The sequence below is a fragment of the Sparus aurata genome, chromosome 11, assembly GCF_900880675.1.
Source record: "Sparus aurata chromosome 11, fSpaAur1.1, whole genome shotgun sequence".
NCBI lineage: Eukaryota > Metazoa > Chordata > Actinopteri > Spariformes > Sparidae > Sparus > Sparus aurata.
In genome coordinates this window covers 17,536,160-17,559,865 of record NC_044197.1, presented here as the reverse complement: position 1 = coordinate 17,559,865, position 23,706 = coordinate 17,536,160, and the positions used below count along the sequence as shown (strand labels likewise).

Genomic DNA, 23,706 nt, shown 5'->3' with positions numbered 1-23,706 from the left:
TATCTTTTTAGTTTAACAAGGACCCTTTCCTGACCTTTCGTCACGCGTTAAGTAAAAATTGTGCTTCACAAGGACACGGGTTTTAGGTCGAAGGAGTCATTTGTTTCATAAATTAAAGGTGCACATCATCAGGGTCTGTCTGGTTAATAGGGTTAGACAGGTCAAACCATTTTTTCCCCCTTTTTACCTCGAACGCTATCCGGTCGGGTTCATACCTTAAAGTATTTTGGCCATATATATCCCTCAACCATTAGGGAGATCAGTGTCCTCCACCTGCCACCAAAGTCACCCCCCTCAATCCAGATCTCTCCTCCCGGAGGGTATTAAAATGGATCGAGCTAATTAGCCAGTCAACGGCTGTGAGCTCATAAAAAGAAAGGAGGGAAAAAGGGCAAAAAAACCCATATGCACGTTGTCACAGCACCTCCCCAAAAATGTGACGTCATGATTTTAAAAGTCACAACATTTAGATCCGGAGTCAGAGTCAGCGACTGCGGTAAGGTCGCGTCGATGTAAATGACAGCACCTATTTGGCTAATGACAGTGTGACAGGATCTGTGACAGAGATCGTCGAGTCAGCAGTATCTGACATCTGCCATACTTGATGCAACATCACTATGGCTACAGCCCACCCCAGCCCCTCCCAACACACTTTCCACCAGCCGTCGCCGGCATTGATTACCTGATTAGACGCATTGATTTGATTATTTCCTGAAGAAAAACCCAGAGTCGCCTGTCTCCTCCACGCCCAGTTTATCCGCCGTCGCTCCTGAGCTGTTCAGGTGGCGGAGACTGCGAGGATGGAAAAATGTTACACTTCATTTAAACATTTTAACATATCACACTGTGTTTCGTTTTGTTCTGCACACATTTCCCTGTCCATTTTTTGTTTTCAGTTTTTTTGGGAGGGTGACTTATTAATCACCCCAGAGAAGTATTTGCACTTGAGTTCAAATTAAAGTTGAAGAAAAAGGAAAGTTTCAACACGACGGACGTCGAACTTTGCAATTAGGGAATTTTAATTGAGGGTGGCTTTCTGGCTTTCATCGGGCCATCTCTTAATATCCTGCTACTGGACAGACCTGATAGGCTCAATACGCTTTGACCTTCAGTGTCTGCGCTGATGCAGCGTCCTTGAAAGAGAAACTGAATCTCCGTACCATCCCCAACGACGCTCCCGCCCTTCCCTCCCTCTGCAGTTTCTCCTTCATGATCAATACTATTGCAGAAATTATGACTTCCTCACTCAGTAAAAACCTATAATTAATTTATCTTGTCACATATGCCATAAAAAAATATATCCTTTAAGCTTTCTTTTTTCCCTCATCGTGTTCATTTTAATCTCAACAGATGTGATGCTTCAGCATTTCATCCATTTCATTTCACCGTTTGCATGCCATCGCTATATGTCTCTCAGACAAACTTATTTTGCAGAGTAACACAACTGTCTGTTTCTGTCTTTTTTCTTCGTGCGTGTTTGTCTTGTTGGACACAGGCCATCGTGGACACGGTGGATAACCTTCTGCGACCGGAGGCCTTGAAGTCCTGGCAGGACATGAACAGCACGGAGCAGACGCACGCTGCCACCATGTTACTGGATACCTTGGAGGAAGGGGCCTTTGTCCTCGCCGATAACCTCATGGAGCCCGCCATCGTAAAAGTTCCTGCAGACAATATAAGTAAGTAAAAACAGAGCTTGTGGTGAGCGAGTGACAAGCGCTTTCAATTGATGCAAGCTCAGTTAATTTCATTACATCCAATTCATTGAGAGAGTAACCCTTGTGATAGGGAAACAAGGCCGCCGCATAAAAAAAGGACTTTGTTTTCATAATAAGCATTTAAACCTCGGGGGGAAGAGAAAAAAAACAAAAAACAAGGCATATTGCATTTAACGAGTCGCTTACTGACAAAGTGATGAATATCAGACAATTAAAGAGACTGGATTCTCTGATTGCGCACGCTTAGTTTATAAATGTGTGCGTCTAGACCTTGTAACTCTATACATTAATGTGAACATTAGCCTGCTGTGGAGTCAGAAAAAGTACACTGTTTATCCACAGCCTCCTTCTCTCTTTTTTCTCTGCCGTTAGACTGTAGGAGGACGGCTTCTCCGTAGTGTGCAGTGTTGTTTTATTCATTATAGTAAGAGCCTCACTGCGCCCAGATGATCACTGTCTGATTGACGTTTTTATTGTGTAGCTCAGTGTCACAAAGATTTAGCATTTGAGTCGTAGATGTGTCCTGTGGTCCATGCCGCCACTTCGGTTTCTGTTGAAATGTCAGGAACAAAGCTGTCGCATCAGTATTCTCCACCGTTCCGTTTTTTATGCCCTCAGGTCAAAGTCAAACAGTCTGAAATGACCAATATCTCATTCTCTTGTCCCTCTAATCTCTCTTGTCTAACCTGTCCACTGCCATTTCTGCACTTTGCAGTTCTGGATGTGTATGTACTCAGCACCGATGGCCAGGTCCAGGATTTTAAGTTTCCACAATCCAGCAGGGACGGCATCTCAATCCAGCTTTCGGCGAACACCGTAAAGCTCAACAGTCGGAACGGTAAGCTCTCCTGCAGGGTGTCTGCAGGTCCCCAAAAAAGACTTGACTTCAATGTTGCAAAATATTTTGACTAAAAAGTCATTAAATAATCTGAGTAGAGTTTGCAATCGGATCAAACATTTTATCAAATTTAATTTTGGCATTCCATTTTTTTAATGAGTCAAGCTCTTCCGCATGGAAGTACACGTTTTGTTTTTGTTTTTTTAATTTTTTGTGTGATGCTTCTGGAGACCCTATCATAAACCAACCAAAAGCAAAGGAAAAAAAAGAAATTTTGTCAACATAGTTCTTACTCTTGAGTGAGAAACTGGAGAACGTAAGCAAGTGTGTTGGACTTTTGTTCCCTGTCTTGTTTCCGTGTAAAGGCAAAGAGTCCTTTGTTGCATATTTTAGATTGAATAACATCAAAAGAAGTGAATAAATGACTCTTTAAAATATGTATAGTCCTCTTTTTCTTCCCGGTTCTTTTCTAATTCATACATTTCCTAAATTTTTTCTGGATTTTTTTTTTCTTCTCATCTTTCACCTTCTGTCTGCTTCTCTCGCTCTACAGGAGTCGCCAAGCTGGTTTTTGTGCTCTACAAAAACCTGAGTCAGTTCCTCAGTGCCGAAAACGCCACCATCAAGATGGCCAACGAGGCTTACGGCCGCAACGTGTCAGTGGTCGTCAACTCTGACATCATCGCGGCCTCCATCAACAAAGAGTCCAGCCGTGTATTCATTAATGACCCGGTGATTTTTACCCTGAAGCACATTAATGTGAGTCTCCCCGCATGGAGTGAATGGAGAGGTCATATTAAAAACACCGGGAGGGGAACATCCAGGGTAGACAGAGATCTGCGATTTGAATTGTAAATGTCTGGCTAGGTCAGTCGGCAGTTTATTTAAGTCATTGAACATCAAATTAAAGGAGTCTTTAGAACCTAAGTGAATTCTTAATGAAAACTAATTCTTTAATCAACATTGGGATATAAATGATACCCATTTTCTTTTATAGTGGGGGAAATTAACTCCTAGATTAGCCGTACAATCTAGGATGAAATTACTGGAGCGCCAATTATCTTTCGTCTTTTAAAGTTGTCACTAGAGTTCCCAGAAGGCCACGCGTGACTCCATTCTTTATCAGAGAAATTGTGCAATTCCGAAGACATGGCGTCAAACAATTATGCCTCTCTGTTATTAAGGCCTCATATACCCAACCATGCTTCGGTTGATTTGGCAAGCATGTGCCAAATGAGATACAACATATGAATTGCTTCATAAGAGCTGTGAAGTGAAAAATCCTCATCCATATCAGGGCGGAAAAATACTTTGTATGAGTGGGGGGTAAATGGCCTCTGTGTTCTACATGTACTTCAATTTCAGGCAGTCAATTATTTGGACACTTAACCATATCTCTTGTTATCTGCAGATGGATAACTACTTCAACTCCAATTGCTCCTTCTGGAATTACTCTGAGAGGAGTATGATGGGCTACTGGTCCACCCAGGGCTGCAAACTCCTGGACTCCAATAAGACGCACACCACCTGCTCCTGCAACCACCTCACCAACTTCGCCATCCTCATGGCACACCGTGAAATCTCAGTACGTCACGTCCACTTCTTTGATCCAGTTACTCTCAATGTCGCAATGCATGCAATTTAGTTTTCTTTATCTTTTTGAAGTTATTTCAAAGTGTAACATTTCATTTATCTGAAAGGATCATACGACACTTTCACTAACGTCAGGTTGGAGACGTAATTTACCTGTTGAACCACAGACAACAGAAAAGAACAGGTTGAATTCAACACAAACTAGCAGTTAGTCCAGCTGTTGGTGAGGCGTCGCTGTTGGATATGTTTGATTTATCAAATACCTGCATGAGCTAAGCACAGCAGACATGTCAGATAGGTCGGACCACCGAATTTAACTAAACCTATCAGAGCCCAACCAGTATAGTGATACACCAGTATTATTGGGCAATTTTTCACAAATACATTGGATAAATTGGTTTGGGTCTTTACAATGTCAGATATGTGGCAATATGAGAGTTGTTTTATTTATTTATTTTATTTTTTTTATCAGGGCACTAATGTCTTTTTGGACAACAAAGTTTATTTGTATCTGGTAAATATTTCAGCCTCCATCGTTCCTAGTGTTTGGGCTGAAAATTAAATGAACGAGTTTGCCAATTTCATATCACTGTGATCAAGTCTATACCCACATCTAACTAACTTTTCTGTCAAACTCACCTTGTAGTATTTCAGACTTTTTTTCCATCTCAAAGCAAACCCAAAGCATTCCTGACCCAGGTTCGACTTGCAATCTCGCAAGACGACAGTATTCACAGCAAGGTTTAGAGGGATGACCTGTGCATGATGTCTCCCTACTGCTTTATTCAGTAGCTGTTTAGCTTTTTAAAATTGTTTGACGCACATTTATTCATTTGATTTTTAATTGTATGGGGACAAGTATGCAGCATTAGCTGATGCCACTGACTGCCCGTCCCTAGATGGGCATTTAAAATACATAAACCTCAACGACAAACACAGAGAGGACAGTACAAACACAAAGTCATGCACTCAAGAAATAAGCACAAGAAACTACAGACAGAAAAAAAATAAATAAATTTATTACAAAATGCGAAGACTTAAATTTACATTCATATATATATATATATGTGTTGTATGCTGTATGTTCAAACATTGATCATAGAGCTGAGGGACGAGCATGTCAGCAAGTTACATATTTTGTAATTCATCATTTATTCTCTCCAGGGTACCAACATCGTACACGACCTGCTTCTGACCGTCATCACTCGAGTCGGGATCGTGGTGTCCCTCGTCTGCCTCACCATCAGCATCTTCACCTTCTGCTTCTTCCGAGGCCTGCAGAGCGATCGCAACACCATCCACAAGAACCTGTGCATCAATCTCTTCATCGCAGAGTTAATATTCCTAATTGGCATCGATATGACGAAACCCACGGTAAGCCGGAACGATTGCACCCCATTGATTTGGTTTTGATTCATTCCCCTTGCTCGCTTTATTTCCTCTCGCCCCCAAAAACAAAATAAAAGACCCCTTCAGACGGAAATGGATGAGACTTTAAGCATTGTTTGTTTCTAACCTTCCCTGCTTGTCCCTGACATGACATGAGTGGGACAGCACCATTAATATAGATTACTAAGGGGCCATGTCTTCCACTTGACAGGTCTTTTTTTCCTCTTTCACTTAAAGCTACGGTTGCCATGGCAGAGCCTGAATCCATACCCTTTTTGTGTTCCTTTCACCTGCGTTTTCCCTCCAATCTCTACGAGACAAAAAACGTTTTTGGATCAAAGCCTCAAATGCTGGGCTGTATGATTAAATCTCCCAACTCTAACCTTACAATAGGAATGGCCATTTAAATTTCTACTGCGCTGATGGAAAGTTAAACCTGTGCATAGTCAGGGCCCATGTGGTGAATGAATATTCATTACCTTTTTCCTGCAGTTTCACTGATATATGTGAAGGGGGGAGGCAGCAGCAGTGAATGTCGTCTTTACAGAGGGTTTTAATAAAAGATGGGGTGTGTGATATACAATTTTCAATAAAGAAAGTGCTTTGGAGAGTCCTCTCATCTTGTTTAAATAATTTTTTGTGCCACAAGTTAATCTTGAAAAAAAAAAAAAAATCTCTTCATTTTATGGAGACTCTGATATTATTTGATTGTTTGAATCTTAGATTGGATGCGCCATCATCGCCGGGATCCTCCACTTCTTCTTCCTGGCTTCCTTCTCCTGGATGTGTCTTGAGGGGGTCCAGCTGTACCTCATGCTCGTGGAGGTCTTTGAGAGCGAATACTCCCGGAAAAAGTACTACTACGTCTCGGGTTACCTCTTCCCCGCCATCGTGGTTGGCGTCTCCGCAGCCATCGACTACAAGAGCTACGGGACCGAGAAAGCGTGAGTGCAGCTTCCCCGAACAAATCCGAGAAATGCAGAGCAGAACAATGCTGGATGCTACACTGCGCGGGCCTACCTGCTGTGTCTCTATGTGGCAGCTTTTTGAAAAGAAATCTACTCATCATTTCTGCCAGCGCCTTACGTGCCTCTCTGGAGACTCAACCAAAAACATTTGAGCTCCTTTTTGCCAGCAGTGGACAGCTGTTCAATTTTTCATGTCATTTGAAAGTGGCTGACAGACTCAACACTGTGGTTTCGAGGGGGGGGGGGGGCGCAGCTACATTAAAGCCTTTCTGCTTAAAGACCCTCCTGTGACCTCTTGTTTGTAAATGCTCTCTTAAAGAGGAGAGCACTGTGTAGAAAAAGCCTTTTACGTAGATTAATGGCCGCATATCAGCTAAAGCCCGGCTATCGAGAGGGGCTGCGCGGGGTCGTCCCTCTGTTTTGTGCGGCTGCATTAATGTTCGACCTGCGAAATGGAGCGTTCGAAAGCACTCCAAGTTAAATATTGACTGGAATTTACACAATGTCATAAGCTCAAGTAACCAAAAATGAATGTCTTTCCATTAATATTTGGCAGTGGGAGTGTGAAGGCAAGACTGAGTGTGTGTGTGTGTGTGTGTGTTTCTCTGTCCTAGGTGCTGGCTAAGTGTGGACAATCACTTCATATGGAGTTTTATAGGACCTGTCACCTTTATCATCATGGTAAGTTGTTTTATTTTTTCTTTGAATACTGAGACTGACAGAGTGAGGGGAAGGGACTGAGAGGCTCAGATGAAAGAGATGAAGGTGGGCGATAGAGGAAGCGAGATAGTTGAACTGAAGGGGAAAGTCAGACGGATTTTTTTGCTCCTCAGCCTCCGCCGCGATGACAGGTTAATTTTGCGCCAAAGTACAATCTTTCGAGGCGTCCGGCGATGCCTCTCACCACCTGACAAGGATCGGGATTTTCGATGGCGCGCTTTAACCTCGCATTTGCACAACTCCCCCCGAAGTCCCACGCTGCAGACGTCACCTAATGGGCCTTCAGGTTTTCTAATGATAAAGGAACAAAAGCAGATTAGAAAAATGGCCTTGAGGTATGCATTTTGCAGCACATACCACGAGGTTTTAAGGCTCCCTTTTTCTTTCCTCCTCTGCATCTGCCTCCTCGTGCATGTGTGTCTATGTCTGCCTTCTGTAAATAGCAGATGACAGTACAGGGGAGAAGACGAAAAGTAAAGGCACCTCTCTGTTTGGTCAAGGACCGTCAGGGTGAAGGACATATAGCATATCATGATGACATATGTCCCATTGAGGCACGCAATTATTTACTGGTCATGACATTATTATCTCCCGCTCCATCAGAGAGGCTCAGAAGAATGAGACCTCAGGGAGTCTTGCCTCCCTGCGCAAAAAAAAGGGAAAAAAAAAAACAGAAAGAAATAGCAGGTGGTATTCCTTAGATATTTCCTCTCAGCCCAGCACACCGTGTATTGCTTTGCCCCCGTGCACACCCAGGGATGAGGAAGCTCTGCAAACTTGTCTCGCCACTGTGCAGGGAGAACGGGTGGTATTTGTTCAGCACTGTGTTCATTATCTAGCATAATGGTCAGTACTGTATCTACAGATGCAGTGACCTCTGTTGAACATCAAACTGACACTGGAAATATACTGGAGAGAGGGGGCACCCGTGTCAAATTCCAGCGAGTCTCTGCACACCGTCGGCAGATTGCTAGGAGCTTTTCAAAGTAAAGATATAGTGCGGCTCTTTGTCTGTGTGGTAACGGAATGAATAAAAGACGAATGTGCTCGCTGGACTGCATTTCACAGTTTTCACAAAGAGAGAGACACTGCCACTCCATGTAGCATTTAAAAATGGAGGAGTGCACAGAAGACCTGTGTCGGATTGAAATGTCTCTCAGCAAACTGTAAAACGCCTGCGTCTTCTTGTTTTCCTTGATTTCCTAGTCTGTTTTTTTTTTTTCTTTCTTTTCTTTTTTCGCTCAGGACTCACCATGAATGTGGGAGCTTATAATTGAGGAAAAGCTAACACGGTATTACATAAAAAAAAAAAAAAAAAACATAAATTTCTCAGTGTCTCAGCAAATGCTCTGTCAGCCACACAGGAATACGTTTCCTCTCCCTTAAATTGGGCCCTCATTGTTTTCCAATCGCGTGTTGCTTCTGTTATGATTTGCATGAAAAATGCGTTCTGCGGTGGAAATGATGATCCGGATCCCGGTGGTGATGACCGGAGAGATAGAATCATGACCCTGTGAGGAGCTAATGTATTGTAGCAGAGCTAATGTGTGACAGGAATGAGGTTTTCGCAGCGCTGTGCTCAGGCATGGCACACCACTCCTCTGATTCCGTGCAACAATTGACTCAAAAAGACAAAGTACTGTGGAAAGGGGCGTCTCGGGGGAGCGTGCAAGAGCAAGGTTTGTCTACACCATCCGTGACCCTGGTTTCTCTACAAATTGGCTTTGTCCTTGTCAATGAGGGAGAGAGAAAGGAGGAGAAAAAGGCACATGAGCAAGAGAAAGGGAAGAAGAAAACAGTGCTGCTTTGGCTCATGTCCGGATCCCCGCCCGCCACCCAAGCCATGTTTATGCCAAGTGGTGTTGGTTCTAACCTAGGGTGGTTGTGTGTTTTTTTTTTCTCATCCTTTTGTCTCCTCACCCTCTTTTCTCGCTTTCTCTGTTTTTTAATGCTTCACTCCTGGCTGACACAGGTCCTAAATACTGGCTGAAAACAAAAGCTAGTGGGAGGCATTTAGGTCCATGCTCTTAGGCAGAGGTTGCCCTGTCTCTGGGCACAGGGGGGTATTAGCTCCATGAAAGGAGAACATGGAAGTAATGAGTCGGGGTGGGGGGGAGCCATTAGTATGCTTGAGATAGCTTCAACACGAGGCCTCTTGGATCATGACACGTCGCAAGCAGTTCTTATCATCTGGACAGCTCCATCTGCACCTTTAATATTTTATCCCCGGCAGTTCATTCGGAGTTCAGTGTGTACACACAGTCCACTTCAGAAAAAAGCTTTCTCCTCGGTCCCAGTGTGCCGTGGTGCTTCTGCATGGCTTGCAGTGATGATTCAGAGACAGGGAGACAAGAGTGAAGGATAGAGGCGAGGCAGCTCGGCTCAAGCAAGAGGGGAGATCCCCCAAAGGAAGGGCTGCATGTCGGTGGGGGTGGGAACATGTGCCGTGCTGCTAGGTTACTTTAAAGTACTGTGTCCCTCTCCTCTGTCTCATTGGATCCATGTCACCACTCCGGGGCTGTGTGAAAGGGTTTTTTTTATTATTTTTTTTTCCGAAAAGAAAAGAAAAAACAAAACAAACAAAAAAAAAATGTCCTCACCCTCCTGTCCCCCTCCCCCCTCCTCACCCACCGTCTGACTCATGCGGGCGGCTGATAGAAATAATGGCTGATGGCTGCGAAACAAAACACAGCTTCAGCGCCGTCTCTGATATAAAAGCAGGTTCACGATTCAGGACTTTTTTCTCCCCCCAGTCGTCCCTCTCTTTTACTGCCTGGGTTGTTGTGAGCAGCTCCATGAGTTGATTGCATGTGGAGGAGTGATGTATTGATCACAGGCAGGCTTTTGATAGCAGTGTGCGCCAGAAACATGGAGGATTTCTGTTCAGGAGTGAACGGCCGTGGTTTGAGTCCTGCTCACAAAGGTCACTCATTCATTTCACACTGGCAACGCGTCCGCCTTTTTGTCTTGCCTATGATTTGGCATTCTAAAGGTAGCGCGTTAGCTCTGAAATGCACCGTTCATATGGCTCACCTTGAGAAAAAAGCTTTTGTCATGGCGGATGTTTTCTTTGTTACTCACGTGCCAGCGATGCAGCAGCTCACATGTGTTTGCTATCTTTTTTTTGCATTTTCTCTGATGCCTTGATATGCACTGTTGGAGACACATGTTTCAAATGTTTTTTTTTCTTTCTTAGATATTCCTTGACATTTATTATACATGCTCGCAGTACAAACACAGTCTGGTTCCCTCCGCCGTGCGAGTGCATGTGCAGTACACGCTGTGTCAGAGACTAGTTTGCCCCAGAATAAATGTTTTTTGAAGTAAATTATTTGAGGCGGCTCCTCGCTGGCCCATCCAGCCTGCGTGTCTCTAAATCACGGTATTGATTTTTAAGGTAGTGAATGAATGCGCTCAGAAACACAGCACATGGTATCCTTGTCTCAACCTGATATGTGCCACTGGCTCCCTCAGGATTTAATACATTAAAACAAGCAGGCACACGGTACCTCCCCCCCCTCTTCCCTCTCCGCATCCATACACGCAGGAATCGAACAAAAAACATACCATGTTCCCTCAAGCCTTTTGGAGCTGGTTGTAACTTATAATATTTCACTATGTGCATAAAATGATATGCAGTTGTTTTGTACAACAAGAGGGTCTCTTATTTCTCCTGCTACTTCTCATTCCCTTCTGCCAGACGGCTGCTGTGTGGCTGTTTCTTTCCTTTCCCCCCCTCTTTTTTTTTTCTAACTGTGATGGATTTTAATGCATTTCCATGCTCTTATTGATATAGAATGACACTAAATTTGGCGCCAGTCGGCCCGTCTGAGCCCGGGCTGGAACGATAGATGTTTATTGGATTAGTCTGTGGACATGCAGAGAACTGAAGGCTCTCCTCTTTTAATACTTATAGACAAATTAACAGTTTTTTTTTTTCTCTCTCTCTCTCTCTCTCTCTCTCCCTCCGTCTGCTATATCTTGAGTCATACATCTTCATGTATTAACACTGCCATTACTCTGTTTTGACAGCTCAATCTCATCTTCCTGGTCATCACAATGTACAAAATGGTGAAGCACTCCACCACCCTGAAACCAGACTCTAGCCGACTGGAGAATATAAAGTAAGTAAAGGGTCATAATGCTGAACCCATGCATTCTCCTGCTTATATAACACTGGTGCTATTCTAAAAAAAAAAACTGAAGCTCTTTTACTCTTGAGGTAATGTTTTTTTTGTTTGTTTGTTTTAACTAAATAATGTTTCATGGGAAAATGCTTTACCTCCCCCGCCTCCGGGACCAATTTCAGACCTTGACCAGCAAGCACCACCAGACTATGAGAATCCAGAGCAGATGACACATTTTCATTATTTCTGACTCGGTCACACAGTTTTTCACTGAGACATTTTTGCAATGACTTGGCTGTCATGATGACTGTGCAGACTTTGTGAGTCGTCTTTTTCGTCCCCTTTTTTGCTCCAAGCCACCAGCCGCAGAATTGCGCTGGCATGACACACATCACTCAGAGGCCGCAACTTAACTATGCACTGTTAGCTCTGCCTGGGTGGGGTACAGTGTAACAGCTACCATGTGTGTTTCCCGCTGGAACATGTGAAACTTTTTTTTTTTTTTTTTTTTTTTTATGGATCCCAGAAAAGCAAAAAAAAATTCCTTCCCTGCACAATCGCCACCACCCGACCACCACCATCTCATTCAGGTTCTTCTGAGTCGCCTCTACATTTTATGACGTGTTTTGCTGTGGGAAGAAAAGCTATGTTTTCTGACGCACTAATTGTTTCGTTTTGTTTTTTGTTTTTTTCCCCCTGTGAAAACAATATTCATTGCTGTTTCAGGGCCTCTTCCATCTGGAGCTATATGGTCTTGGTCGCTCGCAGTAGCGAGGCCCCCATGTTAGCTTGCACCATTATATCACATATTTCAACTTGTGCTCTCCACTCTGCGGAGGAGCGTTTGCTATTTTCATCCGGTGTTTGTTATTTTTCATTTTTTCCTTAATGAATGTGTGCAGCATTACAGCGCTGCGGTGGAACTGCAATCAGGGAGAACAGTAAGAACAGGGCTTATTTAGACTTCTCGGTTTATTCGAGATAGACTACTCCCTTATCAAGGAAGCCACAACAGAACACATTACCAAACACGGCGGCTCATGGTGATTTTTGTGCACAAATGTTGGAAATTCATTGTGTATCGAAAGCTGTTTTCCTTGTGGTCCTTTTTCTGTGTCTTATTTGGTCTGAAAGTCAGTTTAGCACCAGTGTCATCGCATGTTGCATGTCGAAGGCAAAGTTAACACATTCCCCTCTCCTGTCTCCTGTGCTATCACTCTCCTCCTCCTCTCTACTCTGCGACCCACACCAGTACTTATCGCGTATGTGACGGCTACTATAATACAGATTTGCCTGGGTAAGCTTTTACTATGCACCTCAGTCAGTCTCAAATCCACACACAGCACCACCCACGCATTGCAGAGGCATTAATGCAAATTCAACCACAGACAATGAGCCAGTCTGCCCGACTGCTTTATACACTGGATTTTGTAATTGAATCATCAACAGCAAAAAACATACAACTCTCAGTTCTTGTTAGCCGTTAATTTCATTGCCTCTCGTGATTTTCCATTGGATCAAAGTTGAAGATATCTTACTCAAATGCCGACTAACCCACGCTGTTCTGCGCTCTGATCTAATTGTGTTTCTCTCTTCCTGCTTATCATGCTCTCTAGCTATGAAGATAATAAACGGTTTATCAAGTAAGGACACGTTGCCCAGAAGTCTCCTCTTCAGCTTTTAGTTGGTTCTATTTTTTCTCTCTCTCTCTCTCTCTCTCTCTCTCTCTCTCTCTCTCTCTCTCTCTCTCTCTCTCTCTCTCTCCTGGTTTATTCTTACTTTCTTTTTCTTTCTTTCGCCGGTTTATCCTCCTCTCTTCCCAACACTACAGCTTCAGAAAGCCACTCATCCACTGTCCTTGTGACTGTTCACTCTCACCATGTCCATCATCTTGAGATCCAGTGTCGTCCGTGTTGTTGTTGTTGTGTGTTTGAGCGCCGGACTGTGACCGCTGCTGGTGTCTGAAGGCTCCACAGGACCTTCACACACGACGCGGGGGAGTCTCCTTTTTTTTTTTTTTTCTTTCCTTGAACTCTGCCCACATCTGCCCGGTTCTCCAGTTCTGATAACACACTCACTAGATAAATATGTAGTGTTAAACTCCCTTTGCGCTTTTCCGAATATGCTGCTCTGTTTGTTCTAACACGTTAAAAGTTATTTGCAGAAAATCAGATCAAGGTATTGCTTCCATCTGGAGCTGCGGTGTGTGTGTGTGGATGGAGGGGTGGGGACAGAGGTAGAACGGGGGGTTGTTTATCATTTTATTGTTTTCCTCTCACCCGGTTTACAGCTTTTTTTCCTAGTTTCTCATAGTTATGGTGATTGCAACTCCCACTCATCGTCCTCTCGGATCTCTAAATGCCTCTCACGCCGGATTTGTCTTCCTCTTCTGTTTTGTTCTATTTGTGTCATTGTCCTTCAGGTCCTGGGTCATGGGGGCCTTCGCCTTGCTGTTCCTGCTGGGCCTCACATGGTCCTTCGGCCTCTTCTTCATCAACGAGGCCTCGATCGTCATGGCGTACCTCTTCACCATATTCAACACCTTCCAAGGAATGTTCATCTTCATCTTCCACTGCCTCCTTCAGAAAAAAGTGAGTTTTTCTCATCGTCTCCGGCAATCTTTTCTTTCAAGGTGAAGCACTCCTCTGCACTGGCCCGAAGAATTCTCAGAGCACCCACGCGCTGATATGAAGAACAAACGCTGCGTGCTGCGAGATCTCCTCTAAGTCATATGTAAAGTCCACAATGTATGTAAACACTCGGCTGTTTGCCCGCGCAGGTCCGCAAAGAGTACAGCAAGTGCTTTCGCCACACGTACTGCTGCGGAGGGCTGCCGACCGAGAGCTCGCACGGCTCTGCGAAGACTTCCACTACACGGACCAGCGCTCGCTATTCCTCTGGTACACAGGTAGACCAGCAGCTTCATACTGTCAAAAACCACAGTGCACACACGCACACACTCACACGCACACACACACACACACACACACACACACACACACTCATTGTGCAAGCTCATTTGCACTGTTATGACCCCTGAAGTTTAATTGCTCATGAACGTCTACTTTCATCATGAGCATATAGGTAAAAAAAAGAAAAAAATGCACAGCACGCAATTTTAGAAGTAGATCCAGAGACACAAACATTATACCACATTTTTTACAAACAGCATCTGCTGTACTGCATGAGTACCTTTCTTCTGTTCTGCCCCCTGTAGCACTTGCTTTTATCTTTTTTCTCACTAACGTCATGTGCATGGGAAATAGTACTGCACTGCTTAAAGAGCATTGCAAGCACATTTTACTATGGGGAAAGCCGAAATTGCAACCAAAAGGAGACATTTACTTTATCCCTTTCTTATTAAAGGCTAATGGGCCTTATTAGACGGATACCTCCAGATGTACTCTGCTTATAGAGAAGCATCACTATCACACTTAAACCTCCAGCATTATAGTGAAGGTGCTCACGACTGGAGCTGAAGTCGAAAGCTGACTGTCTCAAAATTAGTTTTGAGCCTCACTGCAAAACTTTAGTCTCCATGTGAGGAGTGAGAAAGTCAGTTGAATGTACACAGAAAGGAAATGAAAGTTGATCTGAAAGGTGAGCGGGCTTGTTTAAAGTCCTAACGAATGTCCCTTGTTGACCTGACAGAGTCGTATCAGGAGAATGTGGAATGACACCGTAAGAAAGCAATCTGAGTCCTCCTTTATCTCAGGTGACATCAACAGCACCTCCACCCTTAACCAAGGTCAGTTCACGCCTCGTCTCTCTCCACATGCACACCTATGCACACATTTTATCATCCAGCTAAAAATAACCGCCTTCAAGTTCCAATGATCCCACACCCGCCACACAGGATCCCACTCTGGTAATCGCAATAAATGCCTTCAGCTCGAAAAGACAGAGCAGTATGGTAAAAATAAAAAAAAAGAAGAGGAGGGGAGAAAAAAAAAAGATCTAGGCCTTTAGTTTAGTCCCTCTGTTCTGCCAGAGGAGGATTACAAAAATCCGTCCTCAAATACTGTGCGCTGTCATTCTGGCCGCTAACGTCACTCTCAAATTGGGGCAAGGCTAGAAGAACGTTTTTTTGTTTTTTTTTCATTTAAGTGCTGGCAGTCTAAAGTTCATACCCAGACTCGGGGGAAACGGAGACAAAACTAAAAACAAGGGCTAAAAAAAAAAAAAGTTTTATTTAAGGAAAATCTTAACACGCAGAGCGAGGCCATTTGTTGCCTGGCATATAAGGTGACCTCTGTTACTTTACAGGAGGATTTATGAGGGAGGGAGAGAGGGAAAAAAAAATTGTCATTTATTATTTAGCTTGAGCACAAATATGATGATGAGAAGATGATGTTCAACTCTGGCTGACCCGGAGTGCTTAGTGTGTTGTTAGGCTTTCTGCTGCCTCGGAAATGGCTTTCCAAGCATGCAAGGCAAAAGAGGGTTTAGACCGAGGTAGTCTGACTTCACTCCCTTATCTACCCTCCTCTGACTCCTGTCGCTGCTGCTCTTTGCCTCCTCTTTCTTTTTTTTCTTTTTTTTTTGCTGTCAATTCCCACACGCTAAAACATTACACACCGAGAGCTTTGAAGCACGTTTTTCACTCGCTGATAAATCAGTGACTATACAGGAGGTGGATTTTTCTTTCCCCCCCTGCAGTACCGATTCCTGGAGATGTTAATGTAAAGGTTGGATATTGATCACTCCGGGGTGTAGTAGCCTAGTTACCCCGCAGAGTCAGTGCACTAAAGGAGGGCTCTATCTCCTGGAAGCACTTCCCTGTCATTAAAAACATCCCTGGAGACCTCCCAACATGACAGATGGCATTTAACACAGGTGATAAATGGCAGTGGAAATACCTCAGATCCTTAAAACACACTGCAAAGCCGAGCTGAAAGGAAGATGAGGTTCGGGAGTGCGTGGCCAAATTTGAGCCTAAATAAAGATTTTGCCATCAAATCTTGGAACGATTCCGCTTTTTGTCTCTAGTGGAGATTTTACATTTGGACCTTGTTCAAACAGTGAAATCTCAATCGTAGAGATGCCGGATGCTATTTTTGAAAAATGTCATTTCTACAAAATGATAAGTAAATATGACTTATGAAAAGCCCCAACGACGGGATGCAATAATGAGCTCAGTGGGTTGATCAATTAATGGGTTATGAATGATCTGACCATGCCACCTCGAGTTGATAAAGGTGAGGACGGACGGACGGCCCTGCACATAGCGTAGTTTACGTGCAGAGGTAGCGGCTGCTTTCTTGCCTTTTCTCCCCGGTTGCCTCCCAAACTTCACTCTGCATTTCTCGGGTTCAAAATAAACAGCCTGCTTTCATATTCTGGCAGACACCCTGGATGACACCACACGCCTCAAAAGACACACTTGCTGAAAATGTCCTTAATTTCTTGCTTCCATGAAACTTTCAATCACTGTCGGCTGACTGCGCCAAACTTATCTGCTCCTCTTCTGTCTCGCCACTCCAGGAATGACCGGGAATTATCTACTAACAAATCCTCTTCTTCGACCACAAGGCACTAACAACCCTTATAACACCTTACTGGCTGAGACAGTCGTATGTAACACCCCCACGGCTCCAGTGTTTAACTCGCCAGGTGTGCTTGCTTAATACTTTCACCTGCATTCAGGCTTTTTTCTTCTCTCTCTTCTGTCCTCCTCTCCCTCTTTGTCTCTCCAGTTGAGTATACAGCAGGCCAAATGAAAAAGGCAGGGTGTTCTGCAGTATCGCCTTTCCTTCTCAATCATTGTCTCCCAAATACTTGATACAGCGCTGTGCGTGTGCATGCATGTGCGTGTTGCACATAGACAGTATACATTATGTGTGTGCCTGCGTGTGAAAACCCACACATGTTTTTTTTCTCATGTCGAAGGAGATTTCCGTGGTTGGTCTCGCTCCGGCCTGTGTGTTCTCAGGTTTCTCTTATCCAAACTCTGCACGGGACATAATGATTAAGATGGGAAAGAGATACTACACGTTCTGCCCTGCGTTAATGTAAACAGTGGTGCAGAGCTGTAGCTGTAGTGTAAACTGCATGATTATTAAGATTAATGCTCCTGAATTTATCAGGCGATTTGTTACTTTTTTGTGTATTTTTTTAAAGGGAGCTTTCCCCTTAAAACGTGTGAAATGCAAGCAAAATCTGTGATACAGATCGACTTAATGCAATGTTTGCATTAAGTGTCCTATGTATAGATATATTTGGTAATAAATGCTGCCCATAAAAGCCTTTTTTAAAAAAACACTATATCTCAATTGCACATGGCCTTTAAGCATTTATCACTGTTAAATCTGTGTTGCCATTATGTATGCTATTCTATTTTGAAACTGAAATGGCATCTTTTGTCATGTTTTGTGCTTCTCCCCTGTGCTTCCCTCTAGTGACCTACAGAGAGACAAGTATGGGAGTAAAACTTAACTTTGCCTATCAAATGTAAATTTTTTTCAGCATGCTTATTAAAAACAACCAAAATCCCCCCCCCCCCGGCACAATCACTGGTTTTACTTTAGGCCATTAACACACACTCAGTGAGCAAGTGGTTCACAAAATTATCCACCCCCAAATTCTACTCCAATCCGAAAAAGAAATCAAAGATTTCTCTAGTCATCTTCAGGATCTGACTGATTTTTTTTTAAATTGCAAAAATGCCCACTGCTCTGCTTCTCTCTCTTCCGCTTAATTTGTGATTTTCAAAACCGACCAAAAAAGTTGTGTTGCTTTTTTTTGTTTTTTGTTTGTTTCTGGCAGAAAGGAGCATTTATCAGAGAGGTTTCTTTTTTCTTTTTTTTTCTTTCTTTTCTTTCTTTTTCCTCCCAAAATGTCTGTCCTCCTGTGGCATTCGGCACACTCAGCGTCCAGTAGTATTCCCATCACACCTCTCCAGACAACGCCTGTCTGGACGCTAAATTGCCTCCTAGCAGGCATAAACACATGGATGTCATGGCAGCAGCTGTTTAATTTTCCCTTTTTTCTCTTTTTTTTCTCACAATTTTCTTGTCATTTTCTCTAATTTCCAATAGGCTCTTTCAAAACAGCACCTTTACCATGCCTCTGATAATCACAATGACTCCCTCACTCTTTTTGACGGAGACATTTCGTCTTAATTTTTTTTTTTTTTTTACCTCTGCTCTCCTACGAGGAGGCGCAACCGGAGCACATTTTTTTTCCTTTATCTCGTCTCTCAATCACAGCATAACTAATATTTATCCTTTTTCGCCGCTGTTTTCCATGACCTCCATGCTTTGAGAAATTCCTAACATGACTGCGTCTGACCTCTGCAGCGGCTGTGTTATTCTTGAGCTGTTCTGCTAGTGAACGGGGTCTCACTGGGAACTGTCACTGTGACGGATGCCAAGTGCTGGGCTGCGGGCGAGCTCTGACCTTTGCCAGCTTTGGGTACAAAAGCTGCCCACTAATGGACAGAAAGTGTACCAACACAAACTGAAAAAAAAAACAAAGAAAAAAAAGGCAAAGAAAAATAAAAAAAGTAGCTGTTGGAGTTTAATCTATAAAAGTAAAAGCTATTTAATGCTTGTTTGTTTCATTTGCTGAACCCTTGCTCTCGCTAAGTTGCAGTTAAGACTTTTACTTTACGTTTTGTTGTTCTTTTCAGTGATTCTTCTTCATGTTACAATAAATCATTTTACTTTCTTTTGTACATCAGCTGCTCTTAGACCAGATAGCCTGAGCAGACAGACATGATGTGAGTTGTCCAAAGTGAGTCTTTTCACCTGCTGTGTGTGGTGATGGTGGAGTGCTGCTTGTGGGCTCCCCTTGTAGTGAGAACAAAGATGGCTGTCCCATGTTGATACATGACTACTTTCCCTTTTCTGTCCGTGTCATCTTTTCCCATCTCTGTCCTTTTCTTTCCCTTTTCGCACATCCAACCTATTAGTTGCTAGAAAAACCTGTAAGTGTTGTAGCTTGCCCGTTTGTGGCTTCATACATGTGAACATCTACCTTTTGCCCGGTGTGTTGTGATGGTGATTACTGTTTCAGTTTGTTTTTTAATGTTGTTTGGGATCCTTTTCATTGCTTTGTCACTTTTGTGGCAGGCTAAAAACGCACAATGTCCTGCTTATTATTAAGCAATCTTCAAAAGGGAAAGTAAAAATGTATATGTGAGAAAGTAAAATGATTTCTCATCGCAAGTAATGCATGCTTCTATACTGGATGTGAAGGATTGTGCCTAACTAACAGATCTTTACGGCATGGCTTAATTTGACTTGAGTCTTCTATGTGAAACTGCATCCTAAACAGCATTAAATTTCTTCCTGTGATGTTCAGTGGTGTAGACTAATGTTAAATCCCCTCACATCTTCCTCTCTTTCCAGGGCACTCACTGAACAATGCGGTGAGGGATACAAGTGCAATGGATACACTACCGCTAAATGGTAACTTTAACAATAGCTACTCACTTCGCAATGGGGACTTTGGCGACAGTGTGCAGGTAGTAGACTGCGGCCTCAGTCTGGACGATGCTGCCTTCGAGAAAATGATCATCTCCGAGTTAGTACACAACAACCTGCGTGCCTGTAATAAAAGCCACCAACAGCAACAGCAGCAGCAGCACCCCAGTTTACATCACCCGCCCCACCACCAGCAGCCCCCGCAGTACCACCATCACCCACACACGGAGCGGGCTCCGCCAAAGGTGACAGTTGTAGGCGGCGGCGGCGGCGGCAGCAGCAGCAGCGAAGACGACGCCATCGTCGCCGACGCTTCGTCTTTGGTGCACGTGGGTGACACAGTGGGCCTTGAGCTGCACCATCAGCAGGAGCTGGAGGCGCCGCTCATCCCCCAGCGGACTCACTCGCTTCTGTACGCACCCCAGAAGAAGGTGAGGACCGATGGGGGAGTTGACACCTTTGTCAGCGAGCTGACACCCACTAACCCCGACGACAGTCTGCAGTCCCCAAACAGAGACTCCTTGTACACTAGTATGCCTAATCTGAGGGACTCTCCATTGCCCGAGAGCAGCCCTGAAGTGGTGGAGGACCTGTCCCCCTCCAAGAGGAGTGAGAACGAGGACGTTTACTACAAGAGCATGCCTAATTTAGGGGCTGGCCACCAGCTCCAAGCCTATTACCAGATAGGCCGAGGGACCAGCGACGGTTACATTATTCCTATCACTACAGAGGGCTGCATCCCTGAGGGCGATGTACGGGAAGGACAGATGCAGTTAGTGACAAGCCTTTAAATGTATTTAAACCACCCCCAAACCTCCTCCCGCCCTTTTGCAGTTCTGACCTCTCGGAGGTCACACGAGTGAAGGGAAAGGAAAGTGTTTGTTTTATTTTTGAAGAGAGCCTCGAAGCCCCATCATACAAACCCTGCTCCTCCAGCTGCATCGCCATCCCCCTCCCCCCAGTCATGCCTCTCTTCTTACCCTCCCTACAGACCAACAGACTTGGTGCACGGTGATGGCAGTGCAAAGTTTCAGTGAGACTGTACATAAAATGCAGAGTCGAATTTCAATTTTAAGAGACAAGCCAACTATGTATTTAAATGTGCTGCTGCTGTTGAATAATTGAGAAAAATTTAAGGTACGAAAATTAAAAAAAAAAGACCAAAAAAAAAGGCTACATCAGATCAGCAATTTCCCGGTCAAAAGGTTGTACATACACTCCCCAACATCCTCGTTGAAGCCTGTTTTGTTTTTTTGTTTTTTTGTTTTTTTTTATTGTAAACAATACAACACCCCCGGACCAGGACATGGACTCTGTTTGTAAAATGTTCCTGATCAGACTGTTAGAAAAGGAATATAAGGTCCTGGCTGCCCAGAGTCTCCATCACCATGAAGTTTGGATTGTATAACCACTAGCAATCAAGCCCCTGGCCTTATATTTTCTCAACTGTACATTGAACTGTTGTCAAGGAAAATGGCTAAAATATATATTTTGTTGTATTGCTAGTGTAAAATAAAAAATCATGGGAAAACCGTAAATATGAAGAAACCTTTTAATTGCAAAATTTAACGTTTGAGAGAATATTGTGTAGAAGTTGCACATATGTTATCCAGTGTGTTTATGGTTCCAACACTTCATTCATGGTAGTACGTATCAACGTAAAGGCTTAAGAAAAAGTAAGGAGGATTTAACAATCTACAAAGATGCATTATCACTTTTTTCCACTTGTGAACAGTGTTTTTTGCTTACCGAGTTCCATTGAGATCGACCATTGAACTTTTTTGATTTTGCCAAAGTACCATTACTTAGTAGGATGGGAATGCAAAAACCCAGTTAAAGTGATTTATGCATTGCACAGTTTTTTTTCTGTGATCCTGAATGAAACAGATCTTTTTAACAGTTATGGCACAGCGACGGGCGAGCGCAAAGGAACTTCCGACAATAAAGTTTCTATCATAAATGTAGTTCTTCCGCCTGGGTTTGGACATTTTATTTATTGAAAACTTTCCAAAAAATAAATGGGAAATGTGTGAATGTTTTCCAGCACTGGTATACATGCTGTACTGTAGCTCATGTTTTCTATGTAAACATGTTACCAAGGGGCTCATCACTTAAGACTGATGTAAAGTTCAACACTTGTTTAACAAATAAAATAAATGTGAGATTTTTTGTCAAATGCCAGTTGCTTTTTAATGGTTTGTGTTTTTGGTACTATTTGAGAAAAAAAAATAAAAGAAAAAACAGGTTTGAATTTATTTTGCTATGGACAAAATACACTTTTGACTCAGGTTATAAGTAAGTCCCAAGCACCTTGAAAGGTAGAGTGGTGAATTTGTGTTTGCAGGGGGATTTATTTGCTTTTTGTTCTGCTTTTTCTTCCATCGCTGCAGAGTAGAGAGAAACTCATTTCACCATATGTGTTAGAGAAGCCAAATCTTTCCATGTTGATTCAAAGATGAGAAACTCAGGTAGGAAAATTGCATTGTAAATGTTCCTCTGTGTGGTTGTAACACTAATAAAGGTTCGAAAATGACACAATGGTTCACAGCATTGTCCACTTAGTATATTATTGAATGAGCACTCTATAGTCCTGGCACCATTAAAACAAAATCCTGCACTACAGAAATCTCGTAAGACGTCGGCTTTATTGCCACGTGGGAGTGGAGACGTGTCCACGGACCTAACAAGAGGTCAATGTTCCAGTTGGCTGCGGTTGCAGAGATATATTATACATAATATGTCCGAGTATGACACATATTTGCTCTAATTAATGTCTTCTGCTGCCGAAAGCCCGCAGTCAGTTCTGGTACGGTTTATGCCTCAGGTAATGCTAATTTACGAAGCATTTTTAATACAACACCAGTCGAGGCAGAGTGACAGCTCTCAGCAGGGTGGCTGGAAAATGGCACTGTTTACCATTTGGCATTGAAGGAAATGACTCAGAACTTAGCAAAAAAAAAAAAAGAAACGCACTTTATGTCAGAGCCGGTGCACATAATGCTGTGTGGGCTGAGTGTTGTTTTGACTTTTTTCCACAATTATGTGACATTTTGTGCAATTATCTGAGGCTACAAACTGTGTTCTTCTTTTGTGTGATCTCTTGTACAGACCCCTTAAATGTCAGTTAGGAATCAAGTGTTGAGGTGATTGGTGACTGTTGAAAATGGCAGACATAATGACGTGCATAATAATGAGAGGGGAGGAAAGAGAAAAAAAAATCATATTGATTTCCATCCTGCATTGTAAAATGTGCAGCAGCTTTTTCATCTGTGTGTGAGAGCCCACAAGTTTGAATATACATTGTCTGTTTGATAATTACAGATATTAGACATTAGAAATATTCTTTTTCTGACGGGAACAAATTGTGCTGTGATTGTAACAAAAGTAATTACAAAAGAGAGACTTCTTGTTTGGAGAAAGGTCAACCCACGCTTACGGAGGGGTAAAACCTGCCTTTTTGTGTACAGAATGATGTAAAAATGTAACTTAGTAAACACTAAAACAACGTCTCATCGTCAGAAGTTATTCTAACCCGAGAGTTTGTCTTTGTTCAATGTTGTCGCGTCTCACCCACAGTTTGTTTACCTGAAAACAGAGAACACGACTCTTCCATTCAGACTGTAAAGTCCACATTAACAAGTAGGTAGTCACTCTCCTCGAACACACAAACAAATAATAGCCAAACCCCTTTGCTACCTCGCCCCTCACTCTAACTACAGTTTGTTTATCCTCACACAGTGACCTCAGACGTGGATAAAAACTCAGCCGGTAAGCAGGGTTATTTTCGTTATTAGGACAGGGAAATACGATCTCGGATCGGCTGTTTGTCTGACGGGGAATGTGGACCGGGCACCCTCTAGCTTTGCGGGTGGCTCTCTCACCAAGCGAGAGCCTTTCTAATTCCCCGTCTTTTGCTCTGGGAGAGAC

General features: G+C 43.3%; 1 protein-coding gene across 43 annotated transcripts in view; it reads left to right on the top strand.

Moving 5' to 3' along the window:
• adgrl2a (adhesion G protein-coupled receptor L2a) overlaps positions 1–23,286 on the top strand; it is a 207,298-nt gene extending 184,012 nt beyond the window's left edge. For 7 of the 43 annotated variants that reach the window (XM_030432608.1, XM_030432604.1, XM_030432607.1 and 4 more), the window contains 16 exons: positions 1,496–1,679; positions 2,434–2,556; positions 3,110–3,315; positions 3,968–4,141; positions 5,314–5,523; positions 6,262–6,482; positions 7,121–7,187; positions 11,259–11,350; positions 12,606–12,650; positions 12,970–12,996; positions 13,776–13,944; positions 14,133–14,261; positions 15,005–15,101; positions 16,838–16,966; positions 17,752–17,769; positions 19,705–23,286. In XM_030432608.1, the coding sequence (XP_030288468.1) occupies positions 1,496–1,679; positions 2,434–2,556; positions 3,110–3,315; positions 3,968–4,141; positions 5,314–5,523; positions 6,262–6,482; positions 7,121–7,187; positions 11,259–11,350; positions 12,606–12,650; positions 12,970–12,996; positions 13,776–13,944; positions 14,133–14,261; positions 15,005–15,101; positions 16,838–16,966; positions 17,752–17,769; positions 19,705–20,570 (2,757 nt within the window). In that variant the 3' untranslated portion in view covers positions 20,571–23,286. Of the gene's footprint in view, positions 1–1,495; positions 1,680–2,433; positions 2,557–3,109; positions 3,316–3,967; positions 4,142–5,313; positions 5,524–6,261; positions 6,483–7,120; positions 7,188–11,258; positions 11,351–12,605; positions 12,651–12,969; positions 12,997–13,775; positions 13,945–14,132; positions 14,262–15,004; positions 15,102–16,837; positions 16,967–17,751; positions 17,804–19,034; positions 19,088–19,704 lie in introns of those variants that run through there. The other 36 variants (XM_030432613.1, XM_030432603.1, XM_030432617.1 and 33 more) reach the window with 20 other exon arrangements.
• Positions 23,287–23,706: the final 420 nt, after the last annotated feature.